General features: G+C 49.1%; 1 protein-coding gene across 3 annotated transcripts; it reads left to right on the top strand.

Moving 5' to 3' along the window:
- The first annotated feature begins 808 nt into the window (after positions 1 to 808).
- Positions 809 to 12,951, top strand: LOC106576037 (UPF0606 protein KIAA1549). Of its 3 annotated transcripts, XR_006760102.1 has the most exons (21): positions 809 to 1,280; positions 1,928 to 2,164; positions 4,239 to 5,687; positions 5,953 to 6,038; positions 6,294 to 6,462; positions 7,333 to 7,463; positions 7,596 to 7,782; positions 8,040 to 8,099; positions 8,252 to 8,406; positions 8,607 to 8,784; positions 9,009 to 9,193; positions 9,420 to 9,625; positions 9,709 to 9,839; positions 10,553 to 10,749; positions 10,831 to 11,075; positions 11,394 to 11,541; positions 11,696 to 11,997; positions 12,158 to 12,210; positions 12,299 to 12,426; positions 12,527 to 12,681; positions 12,870 to 12,951. XR_006760102.1 is itself a non-coding variant. In XM_045699689.1 (20 exons), the coding sequence occupies exons 2-20, from the start codon at positions 2,029 to 2,031 to the stop codon at positions 12,545 to 12,547; spliced, it is 4,065 nt and encodes a 1,354-aa protein (XP_045555645.1). In that variant the 5' UTR covers positions 809 to 1,280; positions 1,928 to 2,028; the 3' UTR covers positions 12,548 to 12,676. The 3 variants fall into 3 exon arrangements, 2 of the variants coding, with proteins under 2 accessions (XP_045555645.1, XP_045555644.1); XM_045699689.1 differs by lacking the exon at positions 12,870 to 12,951 and having other exon boundaries at positions 11,696 to 11,895; positions 12,527 to 12,676; XM_045699688.1 differs by lacking the exon at positions 12,870 to 12,951 and having other exon boundaries at positions 809 to 2,164; positions 12,527 to 12,676.
- Positions 12,952 to 14,930: the final 1,979 nt, after the last annotated feature.

Raw genomic sequence — 14,930 nt, 5'->3', positions numbered from 1 at the left:
AAAATGGCAGAAAAATAATAGACGGACCTCAGAGTATTTTTCAATACACCAAAACGCATAGTAAAAACCCTAGTAGCCTAATATCTCAAAGACTAGTTGATAAAATGTTCATAAGAAAGAAATTAAATTCTAATGGAAATGTTTCACAATGATGTCATTAGGCAGAGCAGGCAACAGATGGCACACAGACAGCAGAGTTGGGGACAGATATGCAGGGACAGACTGGCAGAGACGGAGTCTCAGGTAAGTTTGTTGAGTCTTTGTTTGGCAACATTATGAAAGGTTCTCAATTTTTTTGACTTGTAAAATAGGAACATAATTGGAAAATGCCATGGATACCCCCACTCTCAACTTAAACTGGTGACTGAACTAAGATTTGTTAAAGGCAATGGTATTGCTGTTGTGATTAGTTGTGTAGTTTTGGGTACCGGTAGTTAGGAGTACGGCAAACACCTTATTTCTTTGGTTCCTCAATATACATTTACCATATTACAAAGTAGGCTATGTTTTACAGCACTAGTTTTGGTGTCCCCCTCAGGAATTGCTCTTGAGAAAATTTCATGTAATTGTCCCCTCCAAAGTTGATATCAGATTTTCGCCCCTGTATTCAAGACCATACTCAAACTATCATTTGCATGTATCCCCATGTTTATCATAATTAATTACACAGAAACCTTATTTTGAAGATCATTTGGCCCAAATATTCTAAATGAAAGCCATATAGATCCATGATTCACAAGGGCCTATGCCTTGCATCAAGCAGGACAAGTTAACCGGTATTTTGAGTGCTATTCTCCCAGCACACGCATTTGAGGAATGCTAGGGGTGTTGCAGAGAACGCTCTGCTGCAAAACCATCTAAGCGATGCGCGCCTCCCAATAATAAACCCAATTATAGCGTGCTCATGATTTGTGTGTGGAATCGAATGTCATTTTCGGGTATTTATGGACTGTAAATTAGAGGCGTTATGATAAATTCCTATTTGAGGCGGACATATGATACTGAGACGTGTCCAGAATCTCAGGTTTTCCAATGATGAGCGTGTGACGTTTCACCGCGAGATCAACACGGCGCGGCTTACGTTCAAGTGGTCGGCCGCGAACAGATTCAGTCATTACTGGCGACATTGGGAGTTATTTATCTAACGGAAAATAACTGGTTTTCAGGTTCTGCATTTTGCAACATAGTAATTGTGTTCGTTTTCTCCTTGCCGGGGAGCGCGTGGCTGCATGGGCCTGGGAGAGGCGTGACGCGCCTGTACCGCATCTCCGGGATGGCAGGTAGGCTCCATCACATCGCGGTGAAAAAATAGGCTATGGAAAGAAAGAAATGCGCCGAATGCTATAGGCTACCTGTGTATTTGAGATATTTTGATTAGGCTTTAGTCTTTTCTTTCAGTTACACATAGGTTAGTTTAACATTATCAGCCGATTGTCAGCATTGTCTAAAAAAAAAAAGGCTTCCAACATCTCGCCCTTGTCGCCCTTTTTTTTAATCACTGAAATGTATCAATTTGTCTATTGCTGCGAAAGTGTAGGCATACTGTGGGGAACTGTAAGAATGTCCGCTAGACGAGGTAGCCTAATGATACAGATAGGATATACGCTGGGAATTGTCATGACCGACAGTATTATAGGTTAATTATGATACAACTAAATCCGTTGACTATTTCAAAAAGGCCTAATAAATAAAGGAACCGCACAGGGGCCGTCGGATGTGTGAGATGCATGATGTTTGTTGGCAGACGTGGCCTAGTATAAGCCTCCCAATAATGGGGTCAGCCAGCTATCAAATGTGTCAGGACACTGGTAAGGCGTCTGTTGCTTTAGTAGCCTAGTTAAAAATAGGCATTAACCCATTCAATGTTTCTATACAATGAAGATATTTTTATTATTCGGCCTTTATCTCAATAGATTTGTATTATTAGATATTTGCATATAGGGCCTCCTGGTCGCCAGAAAGCATGCAGTGATGATGCTATTGAGGAGAGATGGCATCGCACGTGTGTGATGTGAGAACTAGCGTGCCATGGAGAGTCTGATTCTGATGAGCGCGTGTTCGAGGATGTGCCCCGGAGTCTCTCAGGGCCTGCGCACTAATTGCGCGCGCCTGCTGGTAGCTTCCTTGCTGGTGTCCATGACGATGTCAAGCTCACCAGTTGCAGGTACGTGACATATAATTGTCTTACCCTCATAGGCATGGATGGCTGATAAGATTTACTGTTCACACCTGGTTTCATCAAGGTACACTGTGAGACAGGGCCAGTATTTGACTTTTCCTTGACTTTTATTTGACTTTCCCAGTATTTGACTTGCCCTTGACTTTTGGAGCTGGCCTTGGTGCTGAATGCACTAACTTCCATATTCACCCCCATCTCCTCACTCGTCACCTAGTGTCTTTCTGTCCTTTTAACTCTGTTCATTCATCCTCCTCCATCTCTGTGACTCGGTTATGTTGTCAGGGACAGATGGACAGTGGATGCCTACACACACAGTCATCCCTCAGTCAGTCCCACTCACTGGCCTTGAGGCATCACACACACATACGGCACATACAAACACCCCCTCAAAGTCAAATATATCCTGACTTAAAATAAAGAAATCTGTGGGTAGCTGTGTGACAGGGGCAGATGGACTGCTGCCTGGTGATGAAGGATGTTTAGCACTGCTGATTGGATCATTGTCATCAAAGCAATGTGGATCGACCGAAGGGTGCTGCATGCTATTCTTAGAAACACAAGTCTTTTCTCTCAGCTATCTTCATTCCTGCAGTCTCGTTCTCTTTCTTTCTCCTCTCTCTCGATTACTCTTCCCCTCTCTACTTCTATTTCTCTGTATTTTTTTCTGCTCTCTCCATCACTAACTCCCTCTCTGTGTCAATGTAATGCGTGTGTGCGCGTGCGTGCGTGTGATTTGATCCTGCTGTTGGCTGGGACGCCTCTGAGCTGTGTGCCGTGTCTGCAGCATACCAATGAGCTCGCCGCCACACAGCACGTGACGCTGCCGCAATGCACGGCAGTGCCTAGTCAAGGCTAGGTGGAGGAGGCAGGGTGCTCGCCATAATGTAACTTACTATACTGCCGTGTGTATGTATGTGTGTGTGTGTGTGTGTGTGTGTGTGTGTGTGTGTGTGTGTGTGTGTGTGTGGATGGATGGATGGATGAGGAGCAGGGATTTATTCTGTTTGAGTCAAAGTAACCATCCCAGAGTGGTTATCATACATCTGTACTATAGCAGTTTGTGATACAGTATATTGTGCATAAAATCATGATAAATGAACAGTGGCACTGGGTGTTTTTCAATGCCTATGTGTGCGTGTAAGTGACGATTGTGTGTGCAGGGCCGACCCTCCAAATATGAGACAGTCGGGGTCTCAACTTACTGCTGAGAGTTAGAATAGTAGAATACACAAGGTGCCATTTTGAAATTTGGTACTGCATCAGCAGTTTTCCTTTTATGTCAGTCACTCAATTAGCCCATGTCGGCTAACATTTTAGCCAGCTATCTAAACCTTGTATGTAGTAATCATGCAGGGCACGTGCCCAGGGGCCCTGACCTCCAGGGGACCCCCATTGATTTGTTAGTCACTCACCCAGATATTGTATTAACATGGCTTAAGTCATACGGCAACATTTGTGGAATTGCTGGAAATTGGCATTAAAACCGAAAAAAAATCACCTTTTAGCAAAATGTGTATAAATTGCAGGAAATTGGATTTTAAAACTGCTACATTTCTCTGCCCCATGACAAAATGTGTAAAATTGCAGAAAGATGTATTTAAAACTGTCTCTATTCATGTCAAAATGTTTAAAATTGCAGGACTTTTTTATTTGTATTGAGCCAAGAGGGGGAGACACAAATGTTTTGCCCATGAGATAGAGGTCACACAAGCAAATCTCGCTTAGGGCCCCTAAAAGGCTAGGGTCGGCTCTCTCTGTGTGTGTGTGTGAGAGAGCTCAGTGCTGGCCTCTATCCTCTGCTCATTGTATTCTCTAGATGGAGCTCAGCTTTAACTAGGTCTCTCAGACACCAGCAGGGATTCTGCTCAGCCTGCTGTGTTCATACATGAATTTTAACCACGCCACATGTACACGGCCCTGCGAAAGACTAGCGTCCTGTCTAGGGAGCGTACTTGTACATCAAGCTGCCTCGCGCTACAGAAACAGGAGAGGCTCCTGCACTATGGGCCATTCTGGCCTGGACAGTCACATGTGTTGTGACTGTAGTTTTTCTCCACAGGCGGTGTGGACTCCAACGGAACGACAGCAACACGGTCCTCATCGCGGTCGTCATCGTCACCCTCTTCCAGATGGCCAGGTGCCACCCCACCCAAAGACACTAGTCACCATGGTAACACTGACGCTGCCTCAGTGGACGATGAAGCTCAGGGCATACATCTCCTCCTGAGACCCCCGGACCTGCTGTCCCCCAGCCACCCCCCTCCTCTGCCCCCCCACAGCCAGCCCACCCTCACCCCTCCCCCGCCCTGGGAGCACGCCCCCTCCCTAGAGGAGGCCTGGGAGTCCGGTGACTACCTGGAAACGCTCTCCTTCATGGGCCCAGAGGGGGAGGAACTGGCCCTGGCCACACCCTTACCCAGTCACACCTACGACCCTGACGACGGGGCCTCCTATGACACCTCCTTCCCCTCCCGCCCAACCCTCCCCCTGTCCTCCAGGCTCCTCCGACCCAATACGTCCCCCACCTCCCCCCTCCGGGAGGGTCTCCCCTTCACCCACCCTGCCCAGCCTGAGGGATACCCTCACTGGGATGAAGAAGACTATGACCTGGGGGACATCTTTCCTCTGGAGCCCACGGAGCTGCTGCTGCCGGATATGAACAGTCTGGAGTACTACACCAATCTGCTGGCCAGAGAGAGAGACGAGGAGAGGGAACGGGAGAGAGAGAGGGAACGGGAGAGAGAGAGGGAACGGGAGAGAGAGAGGGAACGGGAGAGAGAGAGGGAAAGGGAGCGAGAACGGGAGAGAGAGAGGGAAAGGGAGCGAGAACGGGAGAGAGAGAGGGAAAAGGAGCGAGAACGGGAGAGAGACAGGGAAAGGGAGCGAGAACGGGAGAGAGACAGGGAGAGTGATAGGGAGAGGGATAGAGATGGAGAAAGAGACAGAGATAGAGAAATTGTCATCCCACCCCCAAAGACCACCCCCAAACTTGGCATCACACCCACCACTACCACAAAAACACACACACACACTCAGCCCACATCCCCCTCCCCTAGCACAGGGCCCCCTCCTGCCCAGGGCCACAAGCACCCCCTTGTCCCCTCAGCAGGTCCCACCTCTCCCCTGACCCTCTCACCCACTCTCTGGGATGGTCAGGGTACCCCCACCCCTGGAGTTAGACCCACCTCCAGAGTACCCCCTCAGCCTCCTGTTCCGCGGCCCAGAGTCCCCCCAGCTACCCCTGGCAGACACCCTCCACTGCCCCCATCTAACACCACCAGCCTGGCTCGCCCCCCCATGCTGCGACCTCCAGGGAGGGACCCCATAAAACCACCACCACCTGTGACCGAGGTCCCCAGCAACCGACCGACGACCACTACCAAGGCAACCACTGTTACCACGACAACGCCTGGCACCCTGGCGAGCATCACCCGGACTCCCCCAGCCCCTCCAGGACGCCAGTACCTGTGTAACGTCACCAAGCCTGACATGTACCTGGTCAGAGTGGGTAAGACACCACCAGTAGAACTCATAGTAGACTAGAGATGGAGGTACATATGAGAGGCAATTGTATGCCAATATAGTAGATGGGGATGCATTACACTTTGCTCTACTGTTCAGGCCTGTCAATGTGTTGTGCTGGGATCTCATGGTCACCTGTTTTAAAGGGAACACATCCCTTGCTTAGCGTATAGCTTAGGAGTGTGTTTTCAGAGAATGCGTTGGCAATAGTTGAATGCAGGTTGTTTGAGGTTAAACCTGTCTCTTCCTAGTCCTGCCTAAGTCTGGCTCCACTGTGGGCTTTGGCCAGGTCAGGGACATCTTGAAGAGGGAGTTCAACTGCTCAGTGGAGTTGCAGGTAGGCCTACTATCAATACTCACTGGGGAAGCTTTGGGGAAAGAGCATGATTGTAATCATGAGATGCATTGCAGGAATGTGCAAATTTGCCCTTCACAAATGTCTTGAAAGCCACTCATGCCTGGCTTCCTTCTCCTCTCTCTCCCTCTGCTCTCTTCTCCCTCCCAACCTCCTCTACTCCACTCTCTCCTTCTGCTCTCTTCTCCCTCCCAACCCCCCCTCTCTCTCCTCTCTCTCTCTCTCTTCTTCTGCCAGTTCCTGAGAACTCCGTCTAGCTTTGCGTTCCGTGTTGTGGCGGGACCTCTGATCTTCACCGCCATGTCTGTCGTCAACGCTCTGCGCCAATCAACACAAAGCTCCTCCTTGTTCCCCACTGTCTCACCCCTCTACGTCATACCTGAACACAAGTACCAGATACACTCTGGTAGGAACCTCTCTCTCTCGCTCTCTCATACCTGAACACAAGTACCAGATACACTCTGGTAGGAACCTCTCTCTCTCGCTCTCTCTCACTTCCTCTCTCTGGCATATATGAATTAATCCTGCTATAGGACTCATTGCGACCAGCAGGTCAAACGAACGACTAAAATGAACGAGTCACTCAGAAAAACGAATCACATATGATTCGTTTTTCTGAGTGACTCGTTCATTTTAATCATTCGTCTGACCTGCTGGTCGCAATGAGTCCTATAGCAGGATTGATACACGCTCATATATTGGCACATGGAAGTAGCTCATGATGCAGGCAGCGTAGAGAAGAAAAATACATGTTCAGAACTGATCACTGATCTCCCGAATGAACTGAATGTTGTGATGACACCGCTTTGTAGAACCAAAACATACACCGCCTCTGCTCAACCAATTTGAATTGTTTAGGGGGCCGCAGTTTGAACGATATTGTGCTCATCACCCTCATGGCAGTCAAGCAATGCATTCCGCCAGGAGTCGTATGCCTTGCAATCTACAAATAGACATAGTTTAAATCAAACTTTTACAAGTCTGTCACAAAATGCAGCTCCAATAAGCCCCCCCTATGGTGAACAATGTGAACTAGAGGCTTGTAGAATCATGACTTGAGTTTTCAGTTCATCGTTGGCTGGTAGGGGTTCCTGCATGCTCTGGTCATTACTAACTCAAATGAACGGAATTAGTCGAAAGATTTGTTCTTTTGACTGAACATGTCAAAGTTCTGAGCCAAACTTCCTATCGCTAGTGTGTGTGTGCGCGTTTTAGTGCTGCATTGGACAATGTGTGTACTGTCAGTGTGATAATCTATAATGTGTGTATTTTCTAGTGCTGCAGTTTGTGCCCGGTCACGTGGATGTGCGCGTGTGTAACTTCAGTGAGCGAGTGGAGAGAGGACTGCTGATGGCCTACACAGAGACGCGCAGACGAGCACATGAATTTGGCAACGTTACTGTACAGGTAAGAGTCGTAGCCGTGAAAGTGTGTGTACTGGCCATTTACTTGGGTAGGTTCAGCGGAGCTGAGGAAAGAGATTCAGATCAATCAAAAAGTTTGTCAATCTGTAACGTGTGTGTGTGTGTTTACCTCCAGCTTCTGAACATCACCATGGGTCAGGCCAAGCAGCAGGGTGACCAGAAGGTTCCGGTGGACATCACGTTTGCGTTGCATGATGGGCGGGGCTACCTGTTGGGGTCCGAGGTCAGCGGTCACCTGAGACACCTAAGCACGGTGGAGTTCAGCTTCTACCTGGGTTTCCCTGCGCTGCAGATCGCTGAACGTAAATCACACACACACACACCACACACATCTCATCTACCCCTCACTGACACTACACGCACACCCCATCTATACACCAGTTACTATCCCACACATGCATGTGCACACACACACTGATACACTCTCACACCTGGGTGCTGTTTGTAGCATCCTGACCATATGCATGTACTGTACTCACACACATACCCATTCTAAATGAGTTACTTGCCCCACGGACATCAGTGAGTAACCTGATCGTATCTTATCCATCCTCTCCAGCCTTCCATTACCCTGAGCTGAACGTTTCTCACCATCTACGCTCCTCCTGGGTCCGCACAGGTACGAATTTGTGCTTCGGGACTTTCAGACTTAAGCTCAATGTTGAGAGAGTGACTGTGCTAGAGCAGCATGCTTGTGTTTGTGTGTTGCAGTCATGATGGCCGTTTTTGAGAAGTGCATTTGTGTTGTGTGTGTGTGTGTGTGTATTGCAGTGTTATTGGGTGTCCAGGAGCAGACTGTGACTGAGCGGAGCTTCAAGGCTCGTCTGGAGCGCCGTCTGGCCCTGCTGCTGGAGGAGGGGCTGGGGGAGGGGAGTAAACAACCCCGCTGGAAGAGATCCACGGCCGTGGGCAACAACAGCTTACAGGTACTCAACACACTTATACAATCTCACACCCACTATGGGTGCTGTTTGTAGCATCCTTACCACATGCACATGCTGTACTCACCCACATACTACACACATACACACACACACACACACACACACACACACACACACACACACACACACACACACACACACACACACACACACACACTCTGACTCCATGGTGTTATCTCCAGGTGGTGCGTGTGTCGAGGCTGGCAGGTTCAGGGCGGACTCTGGAAGTGGTGTATTTCGTGGAGGGACCAGAGGGGGAGAGAGTCCCTGCTGATGCCACCGCTGCCACCCTCAACCGCCTGGAGCTGCAACGGGCTGCCATCGTACTGGGGCACCGCGTCCAGAGACCTCTTGCCCAACGTGAGTCTATGCATGCGTCCGTGCGTGTGTGAGTGTGTGTTCGTGCACCAGCGGGTGGCCGCATGTGCACTTGTGTATGTGGGATTTCGATAAGCAGTATCCAGTGATTTGCAATGTATGCCCATGCAGGTTGGCTGCACTCATTTCCTAATGTACAGTAGCATATTGCTTAAATAAAAGTGTAAGCTGATTGTATATGTACATCCTGTACTTGTCTTCTGTAGCTGTGGAGACCCTGACAGTGCCCCCGTCTGAGACTCAGAGCAGCAGTGTCTGGCTGATTGTGGGGGTGGTGGTGCCCGTCCTGCTGGCTATCTTCATCATCATCATCCTCTACTGGAAACTGTGCGGCTCGGAGAAGCTGGAGTTCCAGCCTGATGCCATCAATACCATCCAGCAGAGACAGAAGGTCAGGGGTGAAGGGTTGAGGTAGAGGGTCGATCTAGATGGGGGACTGGATTTGTTATCTGACTGGAATTACATCAAAATAAGAAGGGCATAAGGCTGTAGTCATGCATACATACAGGTCTTGATGTCCTTGGATCTCTACTTGTTCCAATCTTTTCTCTCTCCCCATCTCTCTTTCTCCCCTCGTTCTGTCTCCCTTTCTATACCCCCCCCACCCCCACCCCAAGCTCCAGGCTCCCAGTGTGAAAGGGTTTGACTTTGCCAAGCTCCACCTGGGGCAGCACAGTAAGGATGACATCATGGTGATCCAGGAGCCTGGTGCCCTCCCTGTGCCCATCAAAGAGGCCACCCCTTCTGAGGGAGGGGATCTCAACACTCCCAAATCCAAGGGCTCCTCCACCAAGGCTGCCCGCGCTAACCGCCGTAGGGGGAGGTTGGTAACATATCCACACGCAGGGATACATCCACACTAATCCACAAACCCACACTAACTGCTGTTTTTCTCTGATTGGCCAGGCTGTCCCCGTCAGATGGTGACTCGTTAGGTAGCGACCAATCAAGTGGCAGGGAGTCTGCAGAGGAGACCACCAGACATGTGGGCACGCCCCACGAGGGGAAACAGCACCGAAACAAAACGCCCAAGAATGGCAAGAGACACGCCCCTTTCTCTTTACCCGAGGCCTTATTCATAACATTCTGATAAAAATGTACCATAATAGAACAAACTGGATTCTTTGTCATGTAGATTAGAATGAGGAATCAGGTCATCTCTACATGTATACTGTTCTATCTACAACGGCCATGCTGAAACAGAGGAGAATAAGTGGTAGAGGGAGAGATTGTGTGAATGAGAGAGTGCGAGTGTGTATATGTGTGTGTGTGCGTGCGTGTGTCCTAGAGAGAGCTATGTGCTGAATCAGCAGGAGAACAACTGATTAAAGGAGTTGCATCAAAGAGAAAAACAAAGGGAGAGCGAGAAAGGGAGAGAAAGAGGTAGTGAGAGGGAGCAGGGAAAGAGGAGTGCAGGAAAGAATGCAGGATGGAGAGAGAGTGGTTGAGGGGGAGGGAGCAGAAGCGGAGGGGAGAAAAAACGTACAATGTGAACATGTCCTGAATCGCTCACTCTGATCACCAAGCGATAATGCTTCTTGCCCCCTCCCCCTCTCTGTCTCCCTCTCTCTATCTCGCCTCCTTTCTATTTGTTCTGGCCTGGATCATAGGGAGGAATAAGATGGGGAAAGTCCTCGCTTCATGTTGAGTGGTTCAGTAAAGCTGCAGCTTGCCAGGAAGAACCCAGTTTAGTGCTACAGTATTACTACAGTTTACCTTACTCTCTTTCTCCCTCTCTCCCTCTCCCCAGTCCCTCCCACAGGCAGTGGTCCAGATGAGCTGCTCTCCTCTTCCTCCATCTTTGACCACGTGGATCGTCTGTCCCGAGGCTCGTCTGACGGCAGGGGTCGCCAGGCCAACAAGGTCCAGCTGATTGCCATGCAGCCCCGGCCCAGCCCACCACAACACTCACACAGCCCCACCATCACAGAGAGGGTCAGTGCAGAGGTGAGAATACACACTATTACACACACATCTAGCTCACACACACACACACTCCTTAACATCTTGGTGTGTGTGTTTATCTAGGTGGCTCTGAGACATAAGTCGGAGATCGAGCACCACAGGAACAAGCTGCGTCAGCGGGCTAAGAGGCGGGGCCAGTGTGAGTTCCCCTCTATGGATGACATCCTGGATGGCTTCGGGCAGGCGCAGGAGGAGGCGGGGCAGGGAGGGTGTCCCCAGCGCCTCTACAGCTCAGCCCATGACCACATGGACAGCATCCTGCACCCCGACCACCCCTCGCCCCCCACCCCAGGGGAATCCAGAAGGAGGTGATGGTCAATACATACTCAAACTCTTAGTCTTACCTCCATGGTCAACTTGTTTCATAAATACCTCCCACTAACATCAGGTGGTTTTCATTCTTTCTATCAAGATTCTCCTTTTCGTTCTTCTGCATAGACCTCTAGATAGAAGATATTTGCATCCCTTGTACACGGTTTCGCTGTAGATCCCAATGAATAGTCACGCTGAATATGTGTGACCGATCCGTATTAGTGTCTGGGACTGAATTAGATGGTTGTGTGTGACTCCGTTGTATGAATGTGTCTGTGACGAATCTGTGCCGATGTGTTTCCCTGCCCTGCCAGGGGGAGGCGCTCTCCTCGGGGCCGGCGGAGGCAGCAGGGGAACGGCAGTCTGCCAGACACAGACAGACTGACGGACAGAGACCGCCTGCTCACAGACCACAGCGCCACCTACAGGAAATACCCTGGACTCAACAATGTGGCCTACATGGTGAGACACACACACTATGCGCATACTGTGTGTGTGTAGGTGCGCATAGTGTGTGTGTAGGTGCGCATAATATGTGTGTCTCACCATGTAGGCCACACACACACACCATATACATGCTCACTCACACTTCTTCCTCCTCTTCTCTCTCCTCCAGTCCGACCCGGACCTACCTCCAGACCAGGGCAGCCCCTCCCCTAACGACGAGGTGTTTGACCACGCCCCTCCCCGCCCCCCTACGTGCCCCCCCAGCCGTCCATCGAAGAGGCGCGGCAGCAGATGCACACCCTGTTGGACGATGCCTTCGCCCTGGTGTCGCCGTCCTCCCAGGGCAGCGTCAGTGTTGGGGTCACGCAGGTCAGCCCCGCCCTGCCGAGCCCCTCTCCCTCCCCACAGACACACCCATCACGCCAGTGGGGCTCCTACCCCTCAGCCCCCACACACAGCCCCTTCTCTGCGGTAAGAGTGTGTGTTTGTGCTTACTCCCAGGGTCTCTTCTGTGAAGTATGAATCATACTGTCTCTCTCAACCTCTCAGCTTCTCTCTCTCCCTCTTTACTATTTTGCATCTACATGTTTCTCCTCTCTCTCTATATGTTCTCTCCCCTCTTCCTGTCCAGAGGTATGCAGAGTTGGGGATGTCTCCCTCGTCAATACAGGGCCTGTTGCAGAGGTGAGACAGATGTTACTATACTACCCAAGCTGAATTACATTCAGTGAATGTCAGCATTTCTAAAATCTGGTGTATGTGTGTGTTTCAGGCAGGGCCTGGGTTCAGGGGCCTATGTTGCTGCGGAGGAGCAGCTGCAGGATTCTGTCTACGCCAACAGGGGGCAGTATGAAGAGCCTCCCTCCTCCTCCAGACCTCGGCCTGTTGGGGGAAGCACAGGTAAAGGCACCGTGTGTGTGTTAATTGGGATTAATGTGTGTATGCTAAGTGTATAATGTGTGTAGCTAATTACTTACATATGGTGTGTTTGTGTTCTCAGGTGCTCAGCTGCATCACCTGACTCAGGTGGGCTTGTCGAGCCGGATCAGTGCGTACCCTGGGGTGGGCCGCAGCGTCTCTGGGCCAACAGGCTCCAGCTGGAACCAGCAGCCTTTAGACCAGGACCTCTCCAGACCCGAAGCCAGCAGGGAGACTGTGAGTCAGACTACATGATGACCAACAGGGACAGCATGAGACTGTATTGGGCGGACCACATGTCAGAGATGAAGAGAAACATTTGTTTTCCAGAGGAGTAATCTAGTTTACAGAGAAGTAATTTGATCTCTCTCTCATCCTATCTCTCTCGCTCTTTCCCTGTCTCGGATCTATCTCCCTCTCTTTAGGTGCTGTCGTTCCCTGAGTTCTCCTCCTCCGCTGTGTTTCAGATGCCCAGCTCCTCTCTGGGAGACCATTCTGTTCCCCCGATGCTCCTGGCCCCTCCCACTCCAGAGTTCCCCCTGGACGAGTCCTCCCCCTCAGCCCAAAGCTCCGCCTCCCTCATCAAGGCCATCAGGGAGGAGCTACGACGGCTCGCCCAGAAACAGGTTGCTGTGGCGGGCAGTTACTCCTAGACCAATGTGAGCCCCGACCCCATAACTGGTCATAACTACTGACTCTAAACTGGTCCGAACCAGTTTGAACTACTCATCCTAAGCAAGTATGGACCAATCGGAACCACTACCGCAAACTAGTTTGAAACAGTCAAAACCACTTTCCCTAAACTGGTCTATAGAGGCTCATACTGCTATTCATAAGCTGTTCTGAACAAGACTGAGCCAGTCTGCAACAGATACGATTTCCTTACAACAATAACATCACGGTTCTTTACAGGGTTCTCCTCTCTGTAAAGGTTCCTCGTTCGACAGCACAGTGTTTCCACTGGACAGGAGGATCGAGTTTGTTTTCTTCAGAGTTTCATAGAAATGCTTCCGTGAGAGGGTCCGTCTCTGCCCTTCCTGACCTCCTGTATGTGGTGCTAAACCCCAGCCCAATGTTTCCTGTCATTAAGTTAACCACGCATTGCCTTCAACACACATTCATCATCAACCATATTGGTGAGGTCTTGCACTGTAGAGAGAGTTGGAGTATAGTATACTGTGGGCATGGGGGGACTTGAATATACAGATGAAAAAAGTATATGAAAATATTAGCAGATATAAAAATCCCAAATGAGCACAATATGAATTAATAAGGGTGACCAATGGAGTATTGAAATTGTATTTATTTTTTATTGCTCTGAAAGTATACTTTAAATCCTTTATTTTGTTCAAAAGAAGAGGAAAAAAGACCAATACTGTTTGGATGTTCTATGGCTGTATTCTCCCTGTGTTTGCGCTCACTGTTGCCATGGATCTGATCATAACGTTGTTTATCGCAGTGGAGACGTCGCTTAGCATAGTCGCTCCCTGCTCGTGTGTTCATGTGTTGACGGTACAAAAATGAAGAAAAAAAAATAACATGGATTTGCAGATATAATGTGTGTGTATATATAGCTCTTTTCAGTAGATGTCAAAAGACTTGACATGGCATAACCTATCCCATCCACCACCAATGTGACCTTCTGCGGCAGAACAAAGGCATTTCTGGGGTGACGATTGACTGTTAAATTGTGATAGTGTTTCTCTTGTGAAATTCAAGATTGAAATAGGAATGATTTTATACAATGGTATGAACATCGACAAACGTGTTGCAAAGGTGATTTGAATTTGGGAATTTTGATGGGGTGGTTTATAGCGAGTGGAAAAACACCATGTCCAATTTCCCCCAAATAGATTCCTTTCTTCATCTCCTTTCCTTGGTCAGCTCTTATCCAAATGGATGTAAAGGTGAACCTCTCGAATGAGGTGGATTTAGGAAACAAAGCTATTTAGGACAAATGGACATACTATACTGTAGTAGTTGGTGGGTTTGGTGGTGGTTATGAAGTGCTCTTTGTCTCCATCTGCTGGTAGTATGGCTGCATGGCTGGCTTCCATCTCTGCTTCAGGCTGTTTTCTCTGTGGTCTTATTGTATTGGGTTTGGTCAATGGTCAGTAATGTGTGGGTTTGTGCAGGCAAGAGAAGGTTTGCCCATCCAGCTCTGTGCTCTAGCTATCTACAGCATGTTGACTATGTTTGAGGCTTCGGCTAGCTAGCTATTAGTGATGTGACAGTTAATTGTTGTCTTCTCTCAGGCATGCTGCTAAAATAAGAACTTTTTTTTTAAAACAAAAGTTAAACTGAAGAGTTGTAACACAAGTAAAGCGTGAGAAGTGCCATCCGAACATGATCCATCCAAGCACATAATACATCATGATAATCAAGCAGTAGAAAATATACACTATGTTGGTGTGATTCTGTTATACTCTTGTTTTGCCTTTTCTAATAATATTTTTGAACCTAAAATGAAAGTTGCTAACAATAAA

The sequence above is a fragment of the Salmo salar genome, chromosome ssa17, assembly GCF_905237065.1.
Source record: "Salmo salar chromosome ssa17, Ssal_v3.1, whole genome shotgun sequence".
Classification (NCBI taxonomy): Eukaryota; Metazoa; Chordata; class Actinopteri; order Salmoniformes; family Salmonidae; genus Salmo; species Salmo salar.
This window is presented reverse-complemented; position numbering and strand designations above follow the sequence as displayed.